The 23,180-nt window shown below is 40.6% G+C and overlaps 1 protein-coding gene across 2 annotated transcripts in view; it reads left to right on the top strand.

Annotated features, from left to right (window-relative positions):
* LOC145351154 (nuclear receptor-binding protein-like) overlaps positions 1-23,180 on the top strand; it is a 95,407-nt gene that overhangs the window by 57,756 nt on the left and 14,471 nt on the right. For both annotated transcript variants that reach the window (XM_080200829.1, XM_080200828.1), the window contains 9 exons: positions 6,396-6,479; positions 8,713-8,771; positions 10,303-10,401; positions 12,701-12,833; positions 16,062-16,164; positions 19,247-19,297; positions 19,499-19,634; positions 20,678-20,731; positions 22,768-22,831. In XM_080200829.1, coding sequence (XP_080056955.1) covers positions 6,396-6,479; positions 8,713-8,771; positions 10,303-10,401; positions 12,701-12,833; positions 16,062-16,164; positions 19,247-19,297; positions 19,499-19,634; positions 20,678-20,731; positions 22,768-22,831 — 783 coding nt within the window. The remainder of the gene's footprint in view (positions 1-6,395; positions 6,480-8,712; positions 8,772-10,302; positions 10,402-12,700; positions 12,834-16,061; positions 16,165-19,246; positions 19,298-19,498; positions 19,635-20,677; positions 20,732-22,767; positions 22,832-23,180) is intronic.

Genomic DNA, 23,180 nt, shown 5'->3' with positions numbered 1-23,180 from the left:
GGAGTATGATAGGATGAGAGAGGAATTGGCAAATGTAGATTGGGGGCGCAGATTGGTTGGTGGGACGGCTGAGGAACAGTGGAGGATCTTTAAGGCGATCTTTTTCGATGCTTAGCAGAAATATATTCCGACGGTAAAGAAGGAATGCAGGAGAAGGGATAACCAGCCGTGGTTATCAAAGGAAATAAAGGCGAGTATTAAATTAAAAGCTGATGCTTTCAGAGTGGCTAAAAGTAGTGGGCAATTAGAAGATTGGGAGAGGTTTAAAAATTAACAAAGAATGACTAAGAAGTTGATAAAGAAAGGAAGGATAGACTATGAAGCTAAACTAGCACTGAATATAAAAAAGGACAGTAAGAGTTTTTACAAATATATAAAGAAGAGGAGGCTGGCTAGAGTGAATGTTGGACCCTTAGAGGATGAAAGGGGGGATTTAGTGGTGGGAGACGAGGAAATGGCTGAGGCCTTAAATACGTTTTTTGCCTCGGTCTTCGCGGAGGAGGATGCAAATAGTTTGCCAGATATTAAAGATAGAAGGATGGTAGGAGTTGAGGGCCTGAATGCAATTACTATCACTAGAGAGATAGTGCTTGGTAGACTAACGGGACTGATGGTGGACAAGTCCCCAGGACCGGATGAAATGCATCCCAGGGTTCTGAAGGAAATGGCAGAGGTGATGGTGGATGCCTTCGTGATTATGTACCAAAATTCACTGGATTCTGGGGAAGTGCCGGAAGATTGGAAAACAGCTAATGTTACCCCGCTGTTTAAAAAAGGTAGCAGGCAAAAGGCAGGGAATTATAGGCTGGTTAGTTTAACATCTGTAGTTGGAAAAACGCTTGAATCCGTCATCAAAGAAGAAATAGCGAAGCACCTAGAAAGGAATGGTTTGATAGAGCAGATGCAGCATGGATTCGTTAAGAGGAAGTCGTGTTTGACAAATTTATTGGATTTCTCTGAGGATGTGACTAGTGCGGTAGACAGAGGAGAACCGGTGGATGTGGTGTTTCTAGATTTTCAAAAGGCCTTTGATAAGGTGCCTCACAAAAGGTTGCTACAGAAGGTTAGGGTGCACGGAGTTAGGAATAAGGTGTTAGCGTGGATAGAGGATTGGTCCTCTAATAGGAGGCAGAGAGTTGGTATCAATGGGTGCTATTCTGATTGGCGGTTGGTGACTAGTGGAGTGCCGCAAGGATCGGTGCTGGGGCCTCAGCTATTTACCATTTATATAGATGATTTGGAGGAGGGGGCTGAGTGTAGGGTGACAAAATTTGCTGATGACACGAAGATGAATGGAAAAGCAAATTGCGGAGGGTGTGGAAAGTCTGCAGAGGGATCTGGATAGGCTGAGTGAGTGGGCGAGGACCTGGCAGATGGAGTTAGCAAGTGTGAGGTTATCCACTTTGGCAGAAATAATAGTAGGAGGGATTACTATTTAAAGGATGAAAGGCTGCAGCATGCTACGGTGCAGAGGGACCTGGGGGTCCTTGTGCATGAGTCGCAAAAACCCAGTCTGCAGGTGATCAAGAAGGCGAATGGTATGCTGGCCTTTATAGCAAGGGAGATAGAATATAAAAGCAGGGAGGTCTTGCTGCAACTGTACAGGGCACTGGTGAGGCCGCAGCTGGAGTACTGTGTGCAGTTTTGGTTGCCGCACTTGCGCAAGGATGTTTTGGCCTTGGAGGGAGTGCAGAGGAGGTTCACTAGGCTGATACCGGAGATGAGAGGGTTGGACTATGAAGAGAGACTAAATAGACTGGGTCTGTACTTGTTGGAGTTTAGAAGGATGAGGGGGGGATCTTACAGAGACGAATAAGATAATGAAAGGGATGGATAGGGTAGAGGTAGAGAGATTCTTCCCGCTTAGAAAGGAGAGCAGAACTAGAGGACACAGCCTCAAGATAAGAGGGGGGGGGTGCAGTTTAGATCGGAGTTGAGGAGGAACTTCTTCACTCAAAGGGTGGCGAATCTCTGGAATTCTCTGCCCGTTGAAGTGGTGGAGGCTACCTCGCTAAATATATTTAAGTCAGGGGTAGATAGGTTTTTGACAGCCAAGGGAATTAAGGGTTATGGGGAGAAAGCAGGAAAGTGGAACTGATTCACTTCAGATCAGCCATGATCTTATTGAATGGCGGGGCAGGCTCGAAGGGCTAGATGGCCTACTCCTGCTCCTATTTCTTATGTTCTCATGACAGTGAAATGTCAAATGTCCTGCTCCAAAGATGCATGGAGTGTTCTGTTGAATCCTTCCCCACCATAATAACTGGGTTCATTTTTAATGTTATTCCCTGGATATGTTGCTGGTACTGGTTTTTATTGCTCATCTTTACAAAATGCGAAGTACTGCAGATAATAGAAATTTGAAATAGAAGCAGAAAATGCTGGAAGCACTCAACATGTCTAGCAACATTTGTGGATAAGAGAAATGGAACTAACATTGGTGATCAAAGCATTACTGATTTGTGCCTTGTAGGTGGTCGAGAGGTTTTAGGGAATTAGAAAACAAGCCACTTGCCACAATGCCCAACCTCTGACCTATTATGTAGGCAAGGCAAGGTTTATGTGGTTGATCCGGTTCAGTTTCTGGTCCACTCTGTCCTTGAGATGTTGAAAATCAAGTATGTATTTAGCTGTTTTACATCAGTGGCCCAATTTCTGCACAATTTAAAGCACAATAGATGTTTGTTGACCAGATTTAAGTTGACTGGCCAAGTTCAATCCTGGGATCAGATTAACCACGCTAGAATGTTATAATGGGATTTGATTCAAGTTAGCTTAATTACTTATAAAGCAATGGAAGCATTTCTGTTGACTGATGTTTGATCCAAGTCCTATCCAACGTTTTGCCCTCGAACCTTTGCAGAACAGGCCACCAATCTGAATTTCCTGACGTCTGTATATTTATCCAAACTAGCAATTGTAGAAATTCAAATTTAAGAAGACAATTGTATTTGAATTTAAGAATTCATGCACTCTTACTTTGTCGCCATTTTAGCTCTGCCTATAGATACATAGACTGATCAGGTGCATGCAGCTTGATCATAATTCCTAAATGTGTTCTCGGTCTACATTTTTGTTCCAACTTGAAAAGCTAATAATCAGTGATAAACTGAACTAAACTGAACGCTGCAACTGGAGTACTGTGTGCAGTTTTGGTCCCTGCATTTGCGAAAGGATATATTGGTCTTGGAGGGAGTATAGACAACGTTCACCAGGCTGTTACTGGAGATGAGGGGGTTAGCTTATGAAGCGAGATTGAATAGACTGGGTCTGTATTCGTTAGTTTAGAAGGCTGAGGGGGGATCTTACAGAGACTTGCAAGATAATGAAGGGAAGAGGTAGGGAGATTCTTCCCGCGTAGAAAGGATAGCAGAACTAGACAGCACAGCCTCAAAAAAAAAAAGGGGTGGGGTGGTAGTTCAGATCAGAGTTGAGGAGGAACTTTTTCACTCAAAGGGCGGTGAATCTCTGGAATTCTCTGCCCATTGAAGTGGTGGAGGCTACCTCGCTGAATATATTTAAGTCACGGGCAGATAGGTTTCTGATAGACAAGGGAATTAAGGGTTATGGGGAGAAAGTGGGAAAGGGAACCTGATCCACTTCAGATCAGCCATGATCTTATTGAATGGCAGGGCAGGCTCAAAGGGCTAGGTGGCCTATTCCTGCTCCTGTTTCTTATGTTCTTATGAACTAATATGGAGTATATTGTAACCAAAATCAAGTTCTGAAGCCAGTTGCAGATGTCAATGAGTTATTCCCATGCAATTTGAACTTTTCTACTTGCTGAAATTGTTAGTTTTTGGGCACAAAACTTGCAAATCACTAGCTTTGAATTTTAATAGCTAGGAATAAAGCTCATCATGGACATGATATTGTGGCACTTGAAAACAGGTGTCATGGCTACAAGTAGGTGAAAGCTAACTAGACAGCTGGCTCTATTTGGTGCTGGAGTGGGTAGTGATTTTATCTCATTAGAATTCTGTATAGTAACAAGTGTTTTGTGAGAACAAATCTTGTTAGATTTGCTGTGCCAAGAAAGAAATCACTAAGGTGGCTGAATTCTGAGAAATGGAAAACATAATCTCGTCCAGTTTCATTGCAATAATTTAGGTGAAGCATACATTCTGTCCTCAGAGTATTTTGAAATAAAATTGAACTCCTTCCAAAGTTTGTCATCTTGAAATTGCGAACTTGATTTATTGAACAGCTAAAATAGAAATATGTTTATTTTTAAAGTGAAAGATATGACTGATAAAATAGTTGAGAAAAAACTTTGCAGCTAGAGGCCCTTAAATTTTGATGTGTATCCATGATACTTTGAAAATGCTAGTGTTTTTGTAGATTCACAATAAACAAATGATGTTACAGATCAGCCTAGGTTGGTTGACTGGTTTGTTTAAACTGTAGTTAGGTTTTCATTTAGAGATTTGTTGATATAGTTCTGTTCTTGCCAACTAAACATTTGATTACTTAAATCAGAGCACTAAATATCTCATTTTGTAAAAATTTTAGCACGTCCCAGGCTGACCGCTACTCAGCTAAAATTCAGTGAACTCAGCTTGGCTGTTGGTGGAGGCACTAAATTGGCTTTGTTGTTTCCAAATTAAGTAGGCTGAAACACGTTGGGGTTCCTACTCTAAATTGTTCTTTTGGCCTTGGTGCCCACGTCACGACTCTGGTTAAGGACAGATGTTTGCCTCTGGTGCTCCATCTAGTCAAATAGCCTGTAAGTCACTGAATAGTGTATTTTTTACTCTTTGATATGATGTAGGCATCACTGGCAAGGCTAACATTTATTATCCATCCTTATTAGTTCTTGAGAAGGTAGCAGTCCGTCATCATCGTGAAACTACTGTAATCCGTGTGGTGTAGTTTTAGGAGGTGCTGTTAAGGAAAGAGTTCCAGGATTTTAACCAGTGGCAATGAAAAAGTGGTGATTCTGTTTCCAGGTCAGGATCGTGTGCACCAGAGGTATTGGTGTTTCCATCTGCCCTTGTTGTTCTAGGTGGTAGAGATCAGGAGTTTGACAAATGCTAACAAAGATGATTGCTTCCAACAACGCCTATCATTTTTACTGAGCACAACTCAGTCAGTGGAGGTTTTTTCTTGATTGCCAGGATTTCCTTTTTACTGGGCTGCCTTGCTGCTGCACCTGGTCAAATGTTGCCATGATAAGGATGGTCACTCTTGCTTCATCTCTGGAATTCAGCTCTTGTCCATGTTTGGACCAAGTCTGTTTTGGAGGTCTGGTGAAGCTTGGCCTGGTAGAACCAAAACTGAGCATTGGGGAGCATTATATTTGTGAGTATGTGCTGCACTATTACAATCCTTTCCGTTACTTAGATTGAAAGTAGATTGATGTGGCAGTAATTGGCTGGATTGGATTTGCCTTGTTTTCTTTGTGGACAAGACCCATGTGAGCAATTTTTCACTTTGTCAGTTACGTCCCATTGTTACACTTGTGTTGGAACAGCTTGGCTAGAGGCATGGCTAGTTCCAGAGCATAAGTTTTTAACAATGCAGCCAGGATGTTGGATGTATAGACTTTGCTGTGTCCAATCATAAAAATTCCTACAGTGCAGGAGGAGGCCATTTGACGCATCGAGCCTGCACTGACAACAATCCCACCCAGACTCTCTCCCCAAAATTCCACAGATTTACTCTTCTGATCCCTTTAATCTACACATCCTAGGACACTAAGGGGCAATTTAGCATGGCCATTCAATCTAACCTGCACATCTTTGGACAGTGGGAGGAAACTGGGGCACTTGGAGGAAACCCATGTGGAGAATGTGCAAACTCCACACAGACAGTGACCCAAGCCAAAAATCGAACCTGGGTCCCTGGAACTGAGGCAGCAGTGCTAACCACTGTGCCACCCATGTATTGGGCATCCAGTGCACTGAGCCATTTCTTGATGTGATGTGGAGTGAGCTGGATAATCTTATGATTGGCATATGTTATGTTGGGGACTTCAGGAGACAGCTGAGATGAATCAGCCACTTAACGCTTCTGCAGATAATTTAGCCCTGCATTTTGCACTCATACTCCAACATCATTGAGAGGGTAATCCCTGGAGTCTCTTCCACCCATTAGAGGTGATGAACAGAATATTGACAAAAAATAATAAAAGGAAAATAGATGTAAATAAAAACAGTTTATATTTATCATTTTGGAAGTATCTCAGATGTTGGAGCAACCAACATACACCCAAGCGAGAGGTGAACATCGAATAGGAATGGAGGAAGAAATTCCCTTGTAAACAATTTGAATACTGCAGTCCTATTTCCTGCCCCCCCCAAAAAAAAGGTTTGAATTGAATCATAAAGAATCAATATTGTATGAAGCTTTTTTCATCAGTTGCCTGTAACTTGCAAATATTTTACTTTTCACAGTCGCACCTGACACAATTAACAACCACGTGAAAACATGTAGAGAGGAACAGAAGAACCTGCACTTTTTTGCTCCAGAATATGGAGGTAAGTAACAATTTATAATGTAATTAAGCTCAGTGGTAACAATATGGATTAAATAGGGGCATGAAGCAATGTTTAACAATTGGGACATGAATTGTTTCATTGTTCATATCCCATCCATCAATTGCTAAAGTTGACCTTTTATGTTGGAGGAAATTACAAATGGTGGGTGAATAAATACCATCCATTGCTTAATGTGGGATATCACCTTTCTCTGTATTTATGAGAATGTAAGCTATTTTAGTTTTGTTACTTAAATGATATGTGACGTCAACAAGATAATGATGAGTTACAGGCTTCTATATATATCCCACTTGTGGCTTTGACTTGTGCTCCACTTGAAATGCTTATGCTCAAGCTACGTCAATTTACTAGTGGGATATAAATAGAATTGCAGATCTGTTTCCCTTGCCCATACTCACTCTTTTTAACCATGAACTGCCTGTAGACAGTTACATTTGCCATCGTTCACTGGCATAGTGAATTAATGTGATAGTCTACTGTTCAGTTAAGTCACAGAATGTAGTTTGTTTCCTATGTCAGGAAACAATTTTGTTTATACAGTCCAAGTAAATTTTATGCCATTCTCTTAGTTCAACAAAATTGTTTTTAAATAATGGCTGAAATACTTGTCTAATTTTCCTGTTCTGGTAACCAGAATGCAAAGATTTTGCTTTCTGGTTAAGATTAGGCATGCTTTCTACTCCCGAATAGAAATTGAATCTCTTTCAGATGGAAGGCCTAGATGAAAAGTTGCACTGATTGGACATTTGTTTTAAGTTTACTGTATGGGAAAGGGGAGATGGTGGCATCATGGTAATTAATATCACTGGACTTGTAATCAAGAGATCTAAGGTAGTATTTTGGGGACCTGGGCTTGAATCCCACGATGGCAGATGGTAAAATTTGAATTCATCGAAGATCTAAAAGTCTAACCATTAAACCATTGTCAATTGTTGTAAAAACCCATTTGGTTCATTAACTTCCTTTTTTAGAGAAGGAAATCTGTTGTCCTGGTCTGGCCTGCATGTGACTTCAGACCCACAGCAACGTGGTTGATTCTTAAATGTCCTCTGAACAAGGGCAGTTGGGGATTGGTAATAAATGCAGGCCTAGCCAGTGATGTCTACATCCCATGAACAAATTTTTTTGTAAAATCTGATTCTCCTGAACTCAGACAGCCACCTTTTGCACAAATCAATCGTGTTCAGTATTGTGTAACTGCTGCAGTACTGTCTGGTGTCAGAATTGATAATAAAAATGGCTTTGTCCATACCAATGCCTTTGTGTTGACACATTTAAGGTAGTTTAGCTACTGATGCTGCAGGTTAAGTGTCAATCAAAATAACCTGTAGCGTGAAATATTGGAACTGCTGCTGTGCAGGAGGAACTATTTTCAGCTGAAAAGCCTTTGCACCATTTGTAAAACTGAGGTTTTGATCAGGAACCTTCTCCAGAGATTTGGCAGAGTCCCTTCAGTGTTGTTTATGGCATATAATTGCTTTGTGCAGATGGTTGCAACACAACCTCCTTTGATTCCAGTCCTGATTCAAAAGTCTGCACTTAGATACAGCCAGATATTGACTACTTAAAGCTATATGTAACATTTTAAGAGCCTGAAGTATGAATTGACTTCTGAAACTCTGCATTTTTAGATGAGTGGAAAATAATCTCACCTTGAGGTGAATGAAAAAATTCAGATGCTCGTCAGCAGCGTTGCAGGAAGCATAAACCATTCCTGTCGTCCTTTATAATTTTGATTATCTCCTTCAATACCATATTTCCTATTGGGCTTAACAGTTCAAATTGACATTCATGCCAGTGCACCATCAAAGACTAACTTGGTTGCAGGTGTTTTCTATCAAATCTGCCAAAACTAGGAGAACAAGAGGTAATTTTCCCTTTGAGACCAGTCAGCTTGGTCTGCACATGGTTTCAAAACCTACGATATCTTGAGCAAAATTGTAGTTCATTGTTGAATGTTGGAATTCAAGTCTTTAATCTAACTAGTCTTGCTGAATTCAATGAATCTTGCTGAATTTGAACCAAAAATAGCCTGTTTCCAAATGGGTGTGCTATCCAATCCCTCAAACTATCTTGTACATTCTTGCAAAAGGAAATAGAAGTTCCTGTGTTGAGGTGATACTGTTTGTGTTTTTAATATTGTACTAGAGTATCATAAAATGTAAATGTAATTTGTTTTTAGCAATCTAATAATGTATTCTGTCTTTTACAGCTGTAACAAATGTAACTACAGCTGTTGATATTTATTCATTTGGAATGTGTGCATTAGAGGTATGTGGTAATTTGTTGGAAATTTTTTGAAAATTATTATTTAAAAAAAAAAATTTGGCTTCAATGCCGTGAAATCAGAAGTTATTCTCTTCCTCACATGGAGACACCCAAGATTAATTTTATTACTTCTATTAATCATGTTGGTACAGTATGTTCAGGCAGTTGATTTTTCTTTTTGCAATCTTGTATACAGATGATATAAACAAACTCTGTTTTCTATTCTAGCCACTATCATTCATTCAGGATAGCTATTCAAGGCTGAGAAAGCCTTCCTTCTATTGTAAATCTGGTAGCTACATCGTCAGTGATTTTCTTGCCATTGTCATTTCAGTAGTGATTGATGCTCTATGTTCATGGGCAGATATTTGAATTTAGTTTTCTTCATGTCACGTTTTCTGGGAATGGCACTTAATTTGTCCGTCTCCTCCTTCACCTCATGAAACTGCTCCTAAGTTCTGATTATGGTAAATTCACTTTCTGGTGCAACAAAAAACCTTAGTCAAAAATTCCCAGTTTGATCTGAACTGGGGCAATGGTCAGAAATGTCCCCTTTTTTAGAAATTTAGTTGCTGTGCTCAAGTTTGTTTTTAATTTTTTTTGCATGTCCATGTGTACATGTAACTTGTGAAAAGTCTGACAACACCAGGTTTTAGTCCAACCTATTTATTTGATAATATACTCACAAGCTTTCAGGGTTAGCCCCTTCGTCAGGTGAATCTCCATTCACCTGACGAAGGGGCTAACCCCGAAAGCTTGAGTATATTATCAAATAAATAGGTTGGACTAAAACCTGGTGTTGTCAGACTTTTCACTGTGTTTACGCCAGTCCAACGCCGGCATACCCACATCATGACTACATGTAACTTGTCACAGAACGAGGCCTGCAAAGAACCTTTCAGGCTGCTGTGTAATTGTGCAGTGTAATAGGAAGGTTGGTAATAAGGTGCTATATTTGACTGCCTTGCCCCTCAACAGGGCAATCACAAATTCATCCTTCAGATTTCCTTTCCAATGACACCATTGTGCATGTAAAGTGCATGTGTGTGGATGCTGGGCATTAACCCTTTGGTTGAATTCATTCACTGTGGGTAACATATCTAGGTGGTTGCTGATATATAAAACTAATGCTAAGAAAACTTACTGAGATTAAAGTAGAACAGTAAAGATAACAACTGTTTTACCACTGCCAATCACTGGTTGGACTAATCCTTAAATCAATTTTGGATTACTGAAAGGAATTATGTATTATCGTGAATGTAAATTTTTTAACCTTGTGCTGTAAAATGCTAAATTCTTACCTCAAAAGTTCGTTAAATGAGTTTAGTTATGAGCTGTGAATGTCCACGTGCAGGTGTAACTTGTGATGTAATTAAGTTACTGGGTTGAAGGTGATGGGAAGGAGTATGTAAAATGGAAGGACGATCTGAACTGAACTTCCACAGTAGCAATCATGATTGGTTCACAGTAGTTGACATGCAGTTTGTCTAATTTGTGAGAATCTATTGGTCAGTGCTAACTTTTGGTGTTCTAGATGGCAGTATTGGAGATCCAGGGTAATGGAGAATCATCATATGTGTCGCAAGAAGCAATCAATAATGCAATCCAGTCTCTAGAAGATACTCTGCAACGAGTGAGTATTGTACCAATTCAACTACAAAAACTGAGTGCTTATGTACAAAGCTCTTTGAACATATCCATTTGCAGCCAGAAAATGAACCTGCACTTGCTTCTTTCCTTGGTCCTGTACCATTCCCTCTGGTGTTCCCAAAAGATCTGTTCTTGATACTTTTCTATTTTCTACATATAAATCTACATGTTACATGTTCATTAATCTGTGTGTAACTTATTTGATGCAAAATCTGGCCTTGTTTGAGAAATGTGCTCTCGTATCAACAGGAGGCTGTCTTAAATTGCTGGTTTGCAGTTTGTGCCAAACTTTTTCTCATTTTTGAATCTGGAAATGGGTTGGGGTTTCTTCACATTCAGGGTTTTTTTTTTAAAAGTCCCCTGCAAACAAAAAATCCCTGTTGAACACATTGTAATTTCAAAATTCCAATCCAGTCAATGCTGGTTTCCTGGTACTGGTTCTGATTGCTCCTGTGGCAAAGGAAGCCAAGTAGATCTCAGACTTCAAATCTCAATTTGGTAAATTACATTGAAAATGAGCATTAGCAAATTATAGTATGAAATGGTGATGCATTTATGGGGCATTGGTGAGGCCGCAGCTGGAGTACTGTGTGCAGTTTTGGGCGCCGCACCTGCGCAAGGATATTTTGGCCCTGGAGGGAGTGCAGAGGAGGTTTACTAGGCTGATACCGGAGTTGAGGGGATTGAGCTATGAGGAGAGGCTGAATAAACTAGGCTTGTACTCGTTAGAGTTTAGAAGAATGAGGGGAGATCTCATTGAGACGTATAAGATGATGAATGGGATGGATAGGATAGAGGTGGAGAGACTCTTCCCGCTCAAAAAAGACAGTAGGACTAGGGGGCACAGCCTCAAGATAAAGGGGGGGCGGTTTAGAACGGAGTTGAGGAGGAACTTCTTCACTCAAAGGGTGGTGAATCTCTGGAATTCTCTGCCCGTTGAAGTGGTGGAGGCTGCCTCGCTAAATATTTTTAAGAAGCGGGTTGATGGGTTCTTGATAAGAGAGGAGATTAAGGGTTATGGGGAGAGGGCGGGAAACTGGAACTGAGCCACAACAGATCAGCCATGATCTTATTGAATGGCGGGGCAGGCTCGAAGGGCTAGATGGCCTACTCCTGCTCCTATTTCTTATGTTCTTATGTTTTTGTCTTTATTTACTTTAATGTTAGTCAATAAATGGAATAGCATATATGATATGTTGTAGTCAGGTCAAATGTGAGTTTAGAGTTGGGGAAATATTGGACCAAGAGAGGCAGGGATGGAATGGGAGAAACTAGTTGGCAGGATTTGGGAGTGCATGGTTAGGAAATCCCTCCACCTGATTTTAGGGGTGGAAGGCATTGCATGTGTTGAAAACATCACTGACTTGTTAGAAATTTTAACAGGCCCAGTGAGAATGTATTCCTCTCTCCCATGCCATCCCCATCCTTGTCATCAACCCCATCCTTTGCAGAAACGCATCTCTCCAACCCAAGTAACTTATTATGTGTCCTTTACTTTCCAGTTTGTGGAAAACAAATCCCTTTGCCCAATCAGTTTAAGGATTTGAGGCAGAAAATAGCACATTGTACTTGAGTTTAACTATAGAAAGGCTACAGCACATGCAGCCATTTGGCACATCCTGTCCATGCCAGCCCAATGACACTCTGGTGCCCTTTCTAACCCCACCTTCTTGCACCTGGCCTGTAGCTTACGGCACTTAAGGTCCATGTACTTAAGAGGCTGGGGTCTCTACCTCCACCACCAGTGCAGACAGCAAATTCCAGACACCCACCACCCTTTTGAGTTTAAAAAAAAGTCCTTCCTCAACGTTCCCTCTACGCCTACTGCCCATAAGGGTATTTTGAATCTATGTCTGCTGATTCTAGAATTCCCCTCCAAGGAGAAACAATTTTATCTTGTCTACTCTCTCCCTTCCCCTCATAATTTTGTACACCTCTATCAAATCATTTCTCAGCCTTCTTTGTTCCAAGAAAAATAACTCCAGTTCATCCAATCTCTTCATAGCTACACTTTTCTAGTCCTGGCAACCTTCTTGTAAACCTCCTCTGCACTCTCCAGCACAATTACGTCCTTCCTGTAATATAGTGACCAGAACTGCACACAGTATTCCAGTTGTAGCCCATCATTAAAAGAAAAAAGGTGGCAACCTGGAGATGAAAAAATAGAACAACTAAGATGGTTAGAGTATAATCATTGTATAATTGTATAATCATTTTGTCCTAAGTAAATGCCCCAAAGTTCAGATTTAAATGTATGTTTCCTTTTCCCTTTTTCATGACAGGAATTTATTCAGAAATGTTTGCAGGTTGATCCTGTCAAACGACCCACTGCACGAGAGCTTCTCTTTCATCCAGCTCTGTTTGAAGTACCTTCACTAAAGTTGTTAGCAGCACATTGTATCGTCAGTCATCCTCGTAAGTACTTGTTGTGAAAGCTCATGCTTGGAGCTCCAATCTTGTATGACCTGAATACTAAGTCTAGGAGTGTGAATTGTATTGAAGTGTGTTGGAAATTGGCTATGAAAAGTTAATATGGATTTGAATGGAATGTCACCTTTTAAGCAACTTCATTTGAAAGTTATTTTACAGACCATCTTTCCATTCACAGTCAAGCTTCTCTGCTCCCTCTTGAAGGGAAGAATGGGGATTTAATTATGCAGTAACTTGCAGAAACCAATTAGTCAGTGTATATAACAAAAAAATTCTTTTGGCATCTCTGATTGGATTTGAATTGAATTTGCAATTGGAATTGAAAACTAATTTATCTATTTGAACAAATCCCACAGGATTAACTTTTCAGTATTTCAAATAGTCTTTGTCTGACTGGACTGTTTTTGTCTGTCATTTTGAAGGCTGGTAAAGGCATCTGTTTGTGAATTTGTTTAATGTCTGACTGATGTGAGGATTGGGTCATGTAATGCACGTGTGGCTGCAAGTAGCTGATGGTGGCAGTGGGTGGGTGATGGATCGATTGAGAATAAAAAAGGTGGAAAGTGAAGGTCACACAGTTGGCTGGAGAGATTTGTTTGTGAAGGATGGGATTAATGATGAGGATAGGGATGGCATGGGAGAGAGGGTATGTGGTGAATGAGTTTCTGGAATTGGTAAATTGTAACAAAATGGCAGGGATAATTGCTACTTATTCAAAGGCTCTTGTCCTAATAATTAAGATTTGCTGGATTTAAATGAAACAAGTTTTAGAAAAGCTGCCAGAGGAATTAAAATAATACATCACTTGTTGCTTCTGTAGGCAAAGATGCTGACAGTTTGTACGCTTCAGAGTTTCTACACTATCAAAGCCCATTGGGCATGCCATTGCTTAAACTTAGTCTCTGGGAAAAGGCAATTATAATGTTGCTTTTTGATTCTTCAGTTCTGAGTAAGGACTTTGCCGTGGTACAAGATTGGTAGTTAGCAGGCTGTTTTCTGCATGATAGATGCTAAGGCAAGCAGATTTCAAAGAAACTGTTTTTTCTCATAACATTAAGCCCATCAGATCTAAACCTGCCTCTTCAGTTCAAAAGAAACCTGTTGCCAAAATTTCCATATTCTAGACTATAAACAAATCACAAGGCCAGACACTTGACAATATTTGTACTTGTATTACAAAGACCTGTTTTTACATGTGGATTACTTTGAGGCTTGTTCCAGTGTGAGCACTTTAATTCTGTTAAAGACTTTAGTAAAATGATAACTATGAACCCTGTAGTTTCAAGAAGTATTGTTGCACTGCAGATATTAATTTGACCGCAAACATTTTTGCTAGTTTATATCATTTGGGCAGCTGCTAATTTGAATTGAGACTGTTTTCTACCCTTGGAAGCCAACAGATCATTGTGAATTGCAGGGTACTTTTTCCTGCATTCTCTTTGATTTCAACTTTATGTTCATGAAAACTCTAATTGTGAAAGAAGGTTGTCACTAATATATATCAAGTTGATATTAAAATCTTATGCATTAAGAAATTAAATCATTAAAGCTTGCTGTAAAGCTGAATATACATTGCCTGTCTAAAAGTTAAAGTTTCAACAATACTCAAGAAGCTCAACAGCATCCAGAGCAAAGCGTCTTGTCTGATTGACACCCCATTAATTCCCCCCATCACCAATGTACAGTGTACAAGATGCACTGCAGGAACTCACCAAAACTCCTTTGACAGCACCTTCCAAGTCCGCAGCGCCTGCTACTTAGATGGGCAGTGGCAGCAGATGCATGGGAAACGCCGCCACCTGCCAGGTCTCCTCCAAGCTCACATGACCCTTACTTTTTCCCTCAATGTTGTTGGGTCAAAATTCTGAAATTCCTTCCCTCTCAGCACTGGGTGTACTGACTACACCCATGTGGACTGTATCACCTTAAGGGCAATAAATAATGGCTTAGCCAGCGAAGCATACATCCCCATGAATGAACACATTTTAAAAACCTGTACAGTGATGAATCTTGTTAATTGACAATGTAGGTCCAGTGGTTGAAGAAAATCAGTTCTGAATGTGTTTTTAAAAATTCATATTGTAAAGTGCTCTCCTACCTCCTAAATGTCTTCTGAATATTTCAGATCTTTTTTTTAAGCACTTCATTTATTTCTGTGAAGCAGGTAATTCAAAAACATGCAAGATCCGAGGGATTGACCAGGTTAGGAGTGAGGGATTGACCGGGTTAGGAGTGAGGGATTGACCGGGTTAGGAGTGTTTTTACTCGAGTTCAGACAAATGAGGGGGGATCACATAGAGACTTATCAAATTCTAACAGGGCTAGACAGGGTAGATTCAGGGAGAACATAACATAATAAGAACATAAGAAATAGGAGCAGGAGTAGGCCATCTGGCCCTTCGAGCCTGCCCCGCCATTCAATAAGATCATGGCTGATCTGTCGTGGCTCAGTTCCACATTCCCGCCCTCTCCCCATAACCCTTAATCCCCTCTCTTATCAGAAACCCATCAACCCGCGTCTTAAAAATATTTAGCGAGGTAGCCTCCACCACTTCAACGGGCAGAGAATTCCAGAGATTCACGACCCTTTGAGTGAAGAAGTTCTTCCTCAACTCCGTTCTAAACCGCACCCCCCCCCTTTATCTTGAGGCTGTGCCCCCTAGTCCTACTGTCCTTTCTGAGCGGGAAGAGTCTTTCCACCTCTATCCGATCCATCCCATGGATATTCCCAATGGTGGGGGAGTCCAGAATCAGGGGTCACAGTCTGAGGATTCAGGGTAGACCATTTCAGACAAAGATGAGGAGACATTTCTTCACCCAAAGAGTGGAGAGCCTGTGGAATTCATTACCACGGGAAGTAGTTGATGCCAAAACATTGAATGTATTCAAGAGGCAGCTGGATAAAAAATTTGGGGAGGAAACAGGATTAGGCTATTGAGTTGGATGATCAGTCATGATTGTGATGAATGGCAGAGCAGGCTTGAAGGACAAATGGCCTCCTCTTGCTCCTATCTTCTATGTTTGTGTCTCTGGGTTTATGAATTACTTCCCAGAGACTTTGTTTATTTTTAATTGAAATGACCACTTGTCTGAAATTTTCTTGTTGGAATTAAATTGGAATAAAGCATGGTGTATTTTTAATTTAACATGGAAATTGTTTCCTCAGTGTCTGCTAACAGGCTGGGCAAGATGTAACTTAGTCTTCCCTTACAGACATGATTCCTGAAAATGCTTTGGAAGAAATAACAAAAAGCATGGATATGAATGCAGTTCTAGCAGAGATTTTCCATCGTGATGCAGAGGGAGTACAGATCAGGTATCATCAGCATGATCAACTGTGTTGTAACTTTTAGAAATACTGGCTCCAATTCAGACGATTTAATCAATTTCTCTCTGCTGTATCCCAGAGGGCATGTTCATTTTTTTTCCAAGCCAAATTTGCTTGTGTTTTTGAGAAAAGCTAGGCCATTACTGTACTAAATTTACTGGGTTGCAGTCATCCAGCAGTAGTACAGGTCTACTGATGATTTCCATTGGCCCCTAAAAATCAGATTGTCTTAAAAAATTGAGGCTGTTTGCAGGTGTAAAGTATTAGTTGCCTGACATCTGATGCAGCTAATTAATAGTTAACCATATTGAAAGGAAATTTATTTTCTATTTCAAAGTGCCCTGACGCCATTCCAGCAGAAGTATTGAAGACTTTTGCTCCAGACCTAACTGTGCCTCTGGCCGATTTGCGCTAGTACAGCTACAGCACTAGCATCTCTTGACAATATGGATGATTACACAAATATGTCCTGCCAACAAGAAGCAGGACAAATCGAACCTGGTCAGTTACCACCATCACTCAACTCTCCATTATCAGCAAAGTTAAGTGTTATGAAGTGGCACTTACTTTGTAATAACTTGCTCACTGAAGCTCAGTTTGGGTTCTGCCAGGGCCACTCAGCTGCTGACTTAATTACATCCTTGATTCAAATGTTGGTGAAAGAGTTGAATGGCTGTGGTTGGTAGGACAGCCTCACAGTGCCGCAGAGCCAGTTCGACTCCCGGTTTGGGTCGATGTCTGTGCAGAGTCTCCCCATATCTGAATTGGTTTCCTCCCACAGCCCAAACGACATGTTGGTTAGGCATGTTGGCCATGCTAAATTCTCCTTCAGTGTACAGGCGCCAGAGTGTGGGTATGAGGGGATTGTCACAGTAACTTCATTGCTAATATAAGCCTACTTGTTGCACTATAGAACCATAAAACATTATAGCACAGAAACAGACCTTTTGGCTCCCCTTGGCTGTGCCAGACCATTTTTCTGCCTAGTCTCACTGACCTGCACCTGGACCATATCCCTCCACACCCCTCTGATCCATGTACCTGTCCAAGTTTTTCTTAAATGTTAAAAGTGAGCCTGCATTTACCACTTCATCTGGCAGCTCATTCCACACTCCCACCACACTTGCCGTGAGGAAGCCCCCTCTAATATCCCTTTAAACTTTTTCCCCCTTCACCTTAACCCATGTCCTGTAATTTTTTTTCTCCCCTAACCTCTGGAAAAAGCCTGCTTGCATTCACTCTATGTATATCCATCATAATTTTATACACCTCTATCAAATCTCCCCTCATTCCTCCACACTCCAGGGAACAAAGTCCTAACCTGTTCAATCTTACTCTGTAACTCAGTTTCTCAAGTCCTGGCAACATCATTGTAAACCTTCTCTGCACTTTTTCAACCTTATTAATATCCTTCCTGTAAATTGATGACCCAAATTGCGCACAATACTCTAAATTCGGCCTCCCCAATGTCTTATACAACCTCACCATAACATTCCAACTCTTATACTCAATACTTTGATTTATAAAGGCAATCTTCCAAAAGCGCTCTTCATGACCCTATCTATCTGTGACGCCACTTTTAGGAAATTATGTATCTGTATTCCCAGATCCCTCTGTTCTACTGCACTCTTCAGTGTCCTACCATTTACCTTTATGTTCTACCTTGGTTTGTCCTTCCAAAGTGCAATACCTTGCACTTGGCAGATGGAATTTAATGCAGACATTTTTCAGCCCATTTTTTTTTTAGCTGGTCCAAATCCCTCTTCAAGCTTTGAAAACCTTCCTCAGTGTCCACGACACCTCCAATCTTTGTATCATCAGCAAATTTGCTGATCCAATTTACCACATTATCATCCAGATCATTGATATAATGATAAACAACAATGGACCCAGCACTGATCCCTGTGGCACACCACTCGTCACACTAACAAAAAAAAACTTTTAATCAACTCCAGTGACTGTCTTTGACATCAAGGCAGCATTTGACCGAGTGTGCCTTCAAGGAAATTAATGGGAAGAACATGGTTGTGATGTCATACCTAGCACCAAAGAAAGTGGTTGTGGTTATTAGATGTCAATCATGTCAGTTCCAGGATGTCATTGCAGGAATTTCTCCTGGTAGTGTCCCAGATCCAGTCATGTTTGGCTGCTTGATAAATTACTTTCTCTCCATCATAAGGTCAGAAGTACGAATGTTTGCAAATTGGATAATTTTCAGCACCATTCATGACGACTCGTATTGAAGCAGTCAGTGTCTATATGCAGCACGACCTGGATAATATTCATTCTTGGGCAGATATGTGGCACAAACGTTACTTGCCATTTAAGTACCAGGCAATGACATATTCAAAAAGGAGGATCTAACCACTGCCCCTTAACATTCAATGGATTACTTTTGCTGAATCCTCCACTGTCAACATCCTGGTACTTTACCATTGACCAGAAACTGAACTGGACCAGCCATATAAGTATTGTAGCCGCGAGAGCAGGTTAGAGACTCAGAATTCTCACCACCTAATTCCCCAACATCTGTTCACCAAATCAGGCATATAAGGATTACTCTGTACTTGGCTAGATAAGTGCTACTCCAACAACATTCAGGAAACCTGACAACGTCCAGGGTAAAGCAGCCCAATTTATTAGCATCCTTTCCACCACTTCCAACATCCAATCCCTCCACCATTGATGCACAGTGGCAACGTATGTGTACCATCAGCAAGATGCACTGTAGCAACTCAACTTTGATTGCAATCTTTAAACCCATGGATAGGGTAATAAACGCATGGGATCATCACTGCCTGCAGATTTCCCACTGAGTCTCTCACCATCCTGACTTGGAACTTCTGTCGCTGGATCAAAATCATGGAACTCCCTTCCCAACAGCACTGTGCATTGTTAGAACACGTGGGCTGCAGCAGTTCATGAAATCTGCTCTCCACCACCATATCAAGGAAAATTAGTTTTGGGCAGTAAATTCTGAACTGGCCAGTACTGAATTGGCCAGTCGTGCCCACATCCCATGAACAAATAGAAAAGAGGTTTTTCTTAAAAATTCCGTTCTTCCTTACAGATTCTCCCAGTTTCCTGCACTGGAGTTGGATAAATTTTTGGAGGATGTGAGGTAAGAATTTAACAGCAAGGTTGGTTAAACAACTTTCCCCATTGCCTATCACATGGACTAAGTTAAACTTGATTTTATAACTATTTTGCAATTGTATAAAATAGCATGACCCAGAAGTTGCTAACCTGAAAGTTAAATATTTGTTTTCTGTATGTACTGTTATCAGTGCAAGTGATCTTTGACCTTAACTTTAACCTGAAGGAATGGTATTTATCCTTTGACTGCGTTTGGAATGCCCATGCCTCAACAGCCACAACAGGAGACTGTGACATCACCTATTATCCCACCATCTGTGAAAACCCCAACACCAGAGCCTGCAGAGTTGGAGACCAGGAAGGTAATGTTGTTTCTCACTTTCACAAGATTACTTTTCAACTAAGCCAGTTCGCTCAGAAACCTTATTGTTTGTGTATGATGCCCGGAGAAAACATTTTTGAGTCACTACAGCCCTTTTTGATGTGATTTATTATTGTCACATGTATTAGTATACAGTGAAAAGTATTGTTTCTTGCATGCTATACAGACATGCTATGGAGAACGCAGAATGTAGAGTTACAGTATAGCTAGGGTGTAGAGAAAGATCAACTTAATGTGAGGTAAGTCCATTGAAAAGTCTCATGGCAGCAGGGAAGAAGCTGTTGAGTTGGTTGGTATGTGTCCTCAGACTTTTCCACCTTTTTCCCAACGGATGAAGGTGGAAGAGACTATGTCCAGGGTGCCTGGGGCCCTTAATTATGCTGGCTGTATTGATGGTTCTCCCATGGTCATGTAATGTCTGGAATTCCAAGATATTAAATCAACACCAATGAACACTACAAGTCCAGTCAGAATGGTAGCCCTGTAGTGTTGGGGCTCTCATTTAATCTCCACTACCAAAAAGTCCATGTCAAAACCTTAAAGTGGCACATTGCATTCTGTGGTTAGTAAGTATTGTGATCACATTGTATTTGTGAAGCAGAGCTATGGAAACTGCCTATTTACCTTCTTGTTTTTCAAAGATCTCAACTCACATGGGCCTCCTACAAGCCTTCTTTTAGATTTTGAGATGTTCAGTCACATAGAGACAAGTTAAAATTTTGCAGACCCAGTGAGCCAGCATTACTACTATTTTAACATAAAACAAAATACTGTGGATGCTGGAAATCGGCAATAAAGACAGAAATTGCTGGAAAAGCTCAAAATTATCAGTGAAAAGAGAAGCAAAGTTAACGTTTCAAGTCTATATGACTTATCTTTAGGGTTTCTTCCTTGCATCTTATTTTGTGGGTTTCAAATTATTTGGAAGTAAAATTATTAGTTTAACTGAGATATCCACCTGCAGTCATGGAAATGATATGAGAGTTGACCATCACATTTTTTTATTCTTTGGCATTTTCATAGGTCGTTCAGATGCACTGCAATATTGAGCCAGTTGATGAAGGAGCCAAGCATCACGTAAGCTCCCTCCCTTCTACTAAAGCAATATTGAGCTGATTGTTTCTTGTACGTGTTTATTTTCCTGAAGCTAACAATATTGAAGCTGTGTGAACGCTAATGCTTGTGTTGGATGAGTTTATATTTATAAGAGTAGAGCATTGTCAGAAAATCCCATTTGAAAGCATAACTCAGTCAGTGTATATCAAAAATTGTGTTACTATTGCGCGTAGGTGCATGTTATCTGACAAAATGTATTGTCCAGGCACATCTTTATATTGCCATGTGGAAAATCTACAAAAAGAAAAATTCTATTCTGTGTTATTGTCTCTTAGATGTTTCTGGTTTTTTGTGGTGATAACCTTGATAATTAATATTCAATTGGCGATATCTTTCTTTAAAATCTCAGGCAGTCAGGAATACGAAATTTTGATCCTGCTGTTGGTCAGACATTTATCATTAAATTTGTTTTCTTTACGTTTTTTTTCTTGACAATACTGACTGTGAGGTATGATGCCATTAAAACAAACGTTAACAGATAGTGTTACATAAGAACATAAGAAATAGGAGCAGGAGTAGGCCATCTAGCCCTTCGAGCCTGCCTTGCCATTCAATAAGATCATGGCTGATTTGTCGTGGCTCAGTTCCACATTCCCGCCCTCTCCCCATAACCTTTAATCCCCTCTCTTATCAAAAACCCATCAACCCGCGTCTTAAAAATATTTAGCGAGGTAGCCTCCACCACTTCAACGGGCAGAGAATTCCAGAGATTCACGACCCTTTGAGTGAAGAAGTTCCTCCTCAACTCCGTTCTAAACCGCCCCCCCTTTATCTTGAGGCTGTGCCCCCTAGTCCTACTGTCCTTTCTGAGCGGGAAGAGTCTCTCCACCTCTATCCTATCCATCCCATTCATCATCTTATATGTCTCAATGAGATCTCCCCTCATTCTTCTAAACTCTAACGAGTACAAGCCTAATTTATTCAGCCTCTCCTCATAGCTCAACCCCCTCAACTCCGGCATCAGCCTTGTAAACCTCCTCTGCACTCCCTCCAAGGCCAAAATATCCTTGTGTAAGTACGGCGCCCAAAACTGCACACAGTACTCCAGCTGTGGCCTCACCAATGCCCTATACAGCCGCAGCAAGACCTCCCTCCTTTTATATTCAATCCCCCTTGCTATGAAGGCCAGCATCCCATTTGCCTTCCTGACCACTTGATGCATCCTGTTGACAGGATGCTTGTTAGAGAAACTTTGAACTAACCTCCCATATGTCCTTACTCAATATTCGTAAAGGAATATTAAATGGTAAAGAATCTTCCCCTCCTCAATTTTGATTTTGCCATCCAAGTTTCCAGTCCAGATGTGCTATCAGCAACTGCTGTCCTTGCATTCATCAATTGGGAATATTTAAACTTAGGTCAGAGATTGTGGATTTAAATCCCATTCAAAGATGTGAGCATAGAACAGCAGCCATCACTAGGGGGGAGATTTGCATCTTTGGTGTTATGTTTAAAATTTCGACCTCCATTCTGCCAGTTCAGAGAGGCAATACCATCATGCTGTTTAGAAGAAAGGGGGTTTGCCTTTTTTTTTGATGAGCATTTCTCCTTCAGTCAAACCACTTGAAAGATCTCAATGGTCATTTGTCTGCTCTTTATGGTATCTGGCTATGCACATTTTGAATATAAATAAGTGCAGTTCAAAAGTAATAGTGTTTTGAGGCATCCAGAAGACATGGTGAGGTGCTATATAGATATGGAAGTGTCTTTGTGCTGCCATAGGTTAGATTAACTAATTTGGCATTGAACCTAGGTTTTTCTATTCTTTCAGTACTTTATTACATGGTATGTTTACTCAATAAGCCATTGAGGGCACTTTACACTCATTTATAACTGATCTATTCAATTAGAAATATCACGGGGTTTATCATGAGTTGATAAGTTGCAGACCAGATGTGTTGATGTGCTTGACAGTTAATCTTTGTCAGCTGGGAACTGGCAGGGGGAACGAAAAGACGAACATTTCCTTATTTGTTGCTGTTTCTTTTCTCCTTCAGTTAACTCTACTCTTGAAACTGGAAGACAAGCTAAATAGACACCTCAGCTGTGACCTGTTGCCCAGTATGTACTTTCATCTATTACTTTGTGCCCCTCTGAATTTCACTACTTTACCAGAAGACATGATTTGTTTAATTTCACTAATTTAAATTAGACCATCAAATTGATCGAACAAACTGTATTGATTTAGAATTGGTGAAGCCTTCCATTGTTTGCTGGAGCTGAGAGAGAGAGAGCTAAGATTTTACCTGTTTAAAAACCTGTTTAAAATAAGTTTAAAGCACTTTACTCTTTGTAGAACTGTTTAAAGCATTTATTTATTGTATTTACTGCTTTAAGAATTCTGAGGGTGTGGTGAAAAGGCATTTGTGGACCAGCCTGCTTTAATTATCAAGGGGCCACACGGTGAAGC

Source organism: Carcharhinus amblyrhynchos, chromosome 12 (assembly GCF_965287045.1).
Source record: "Carcharhinus amblyrhynchos chromosome 12, sCarAmb.v2.hapA, whole genome shotgun sequence".
Taxonomy (NCBI): Eukaryota; Metazoa; Chordata; class Chondrichthyes; order Carcharhiniformes; family Carcharhinidae; genus Carcharhinus; species Carcharhinus amblyrhynchos.
Note: the sequence above shows the minus strand (reverse complement) of the source record. Positions and strands in the feature narration are given on the sequence as shown.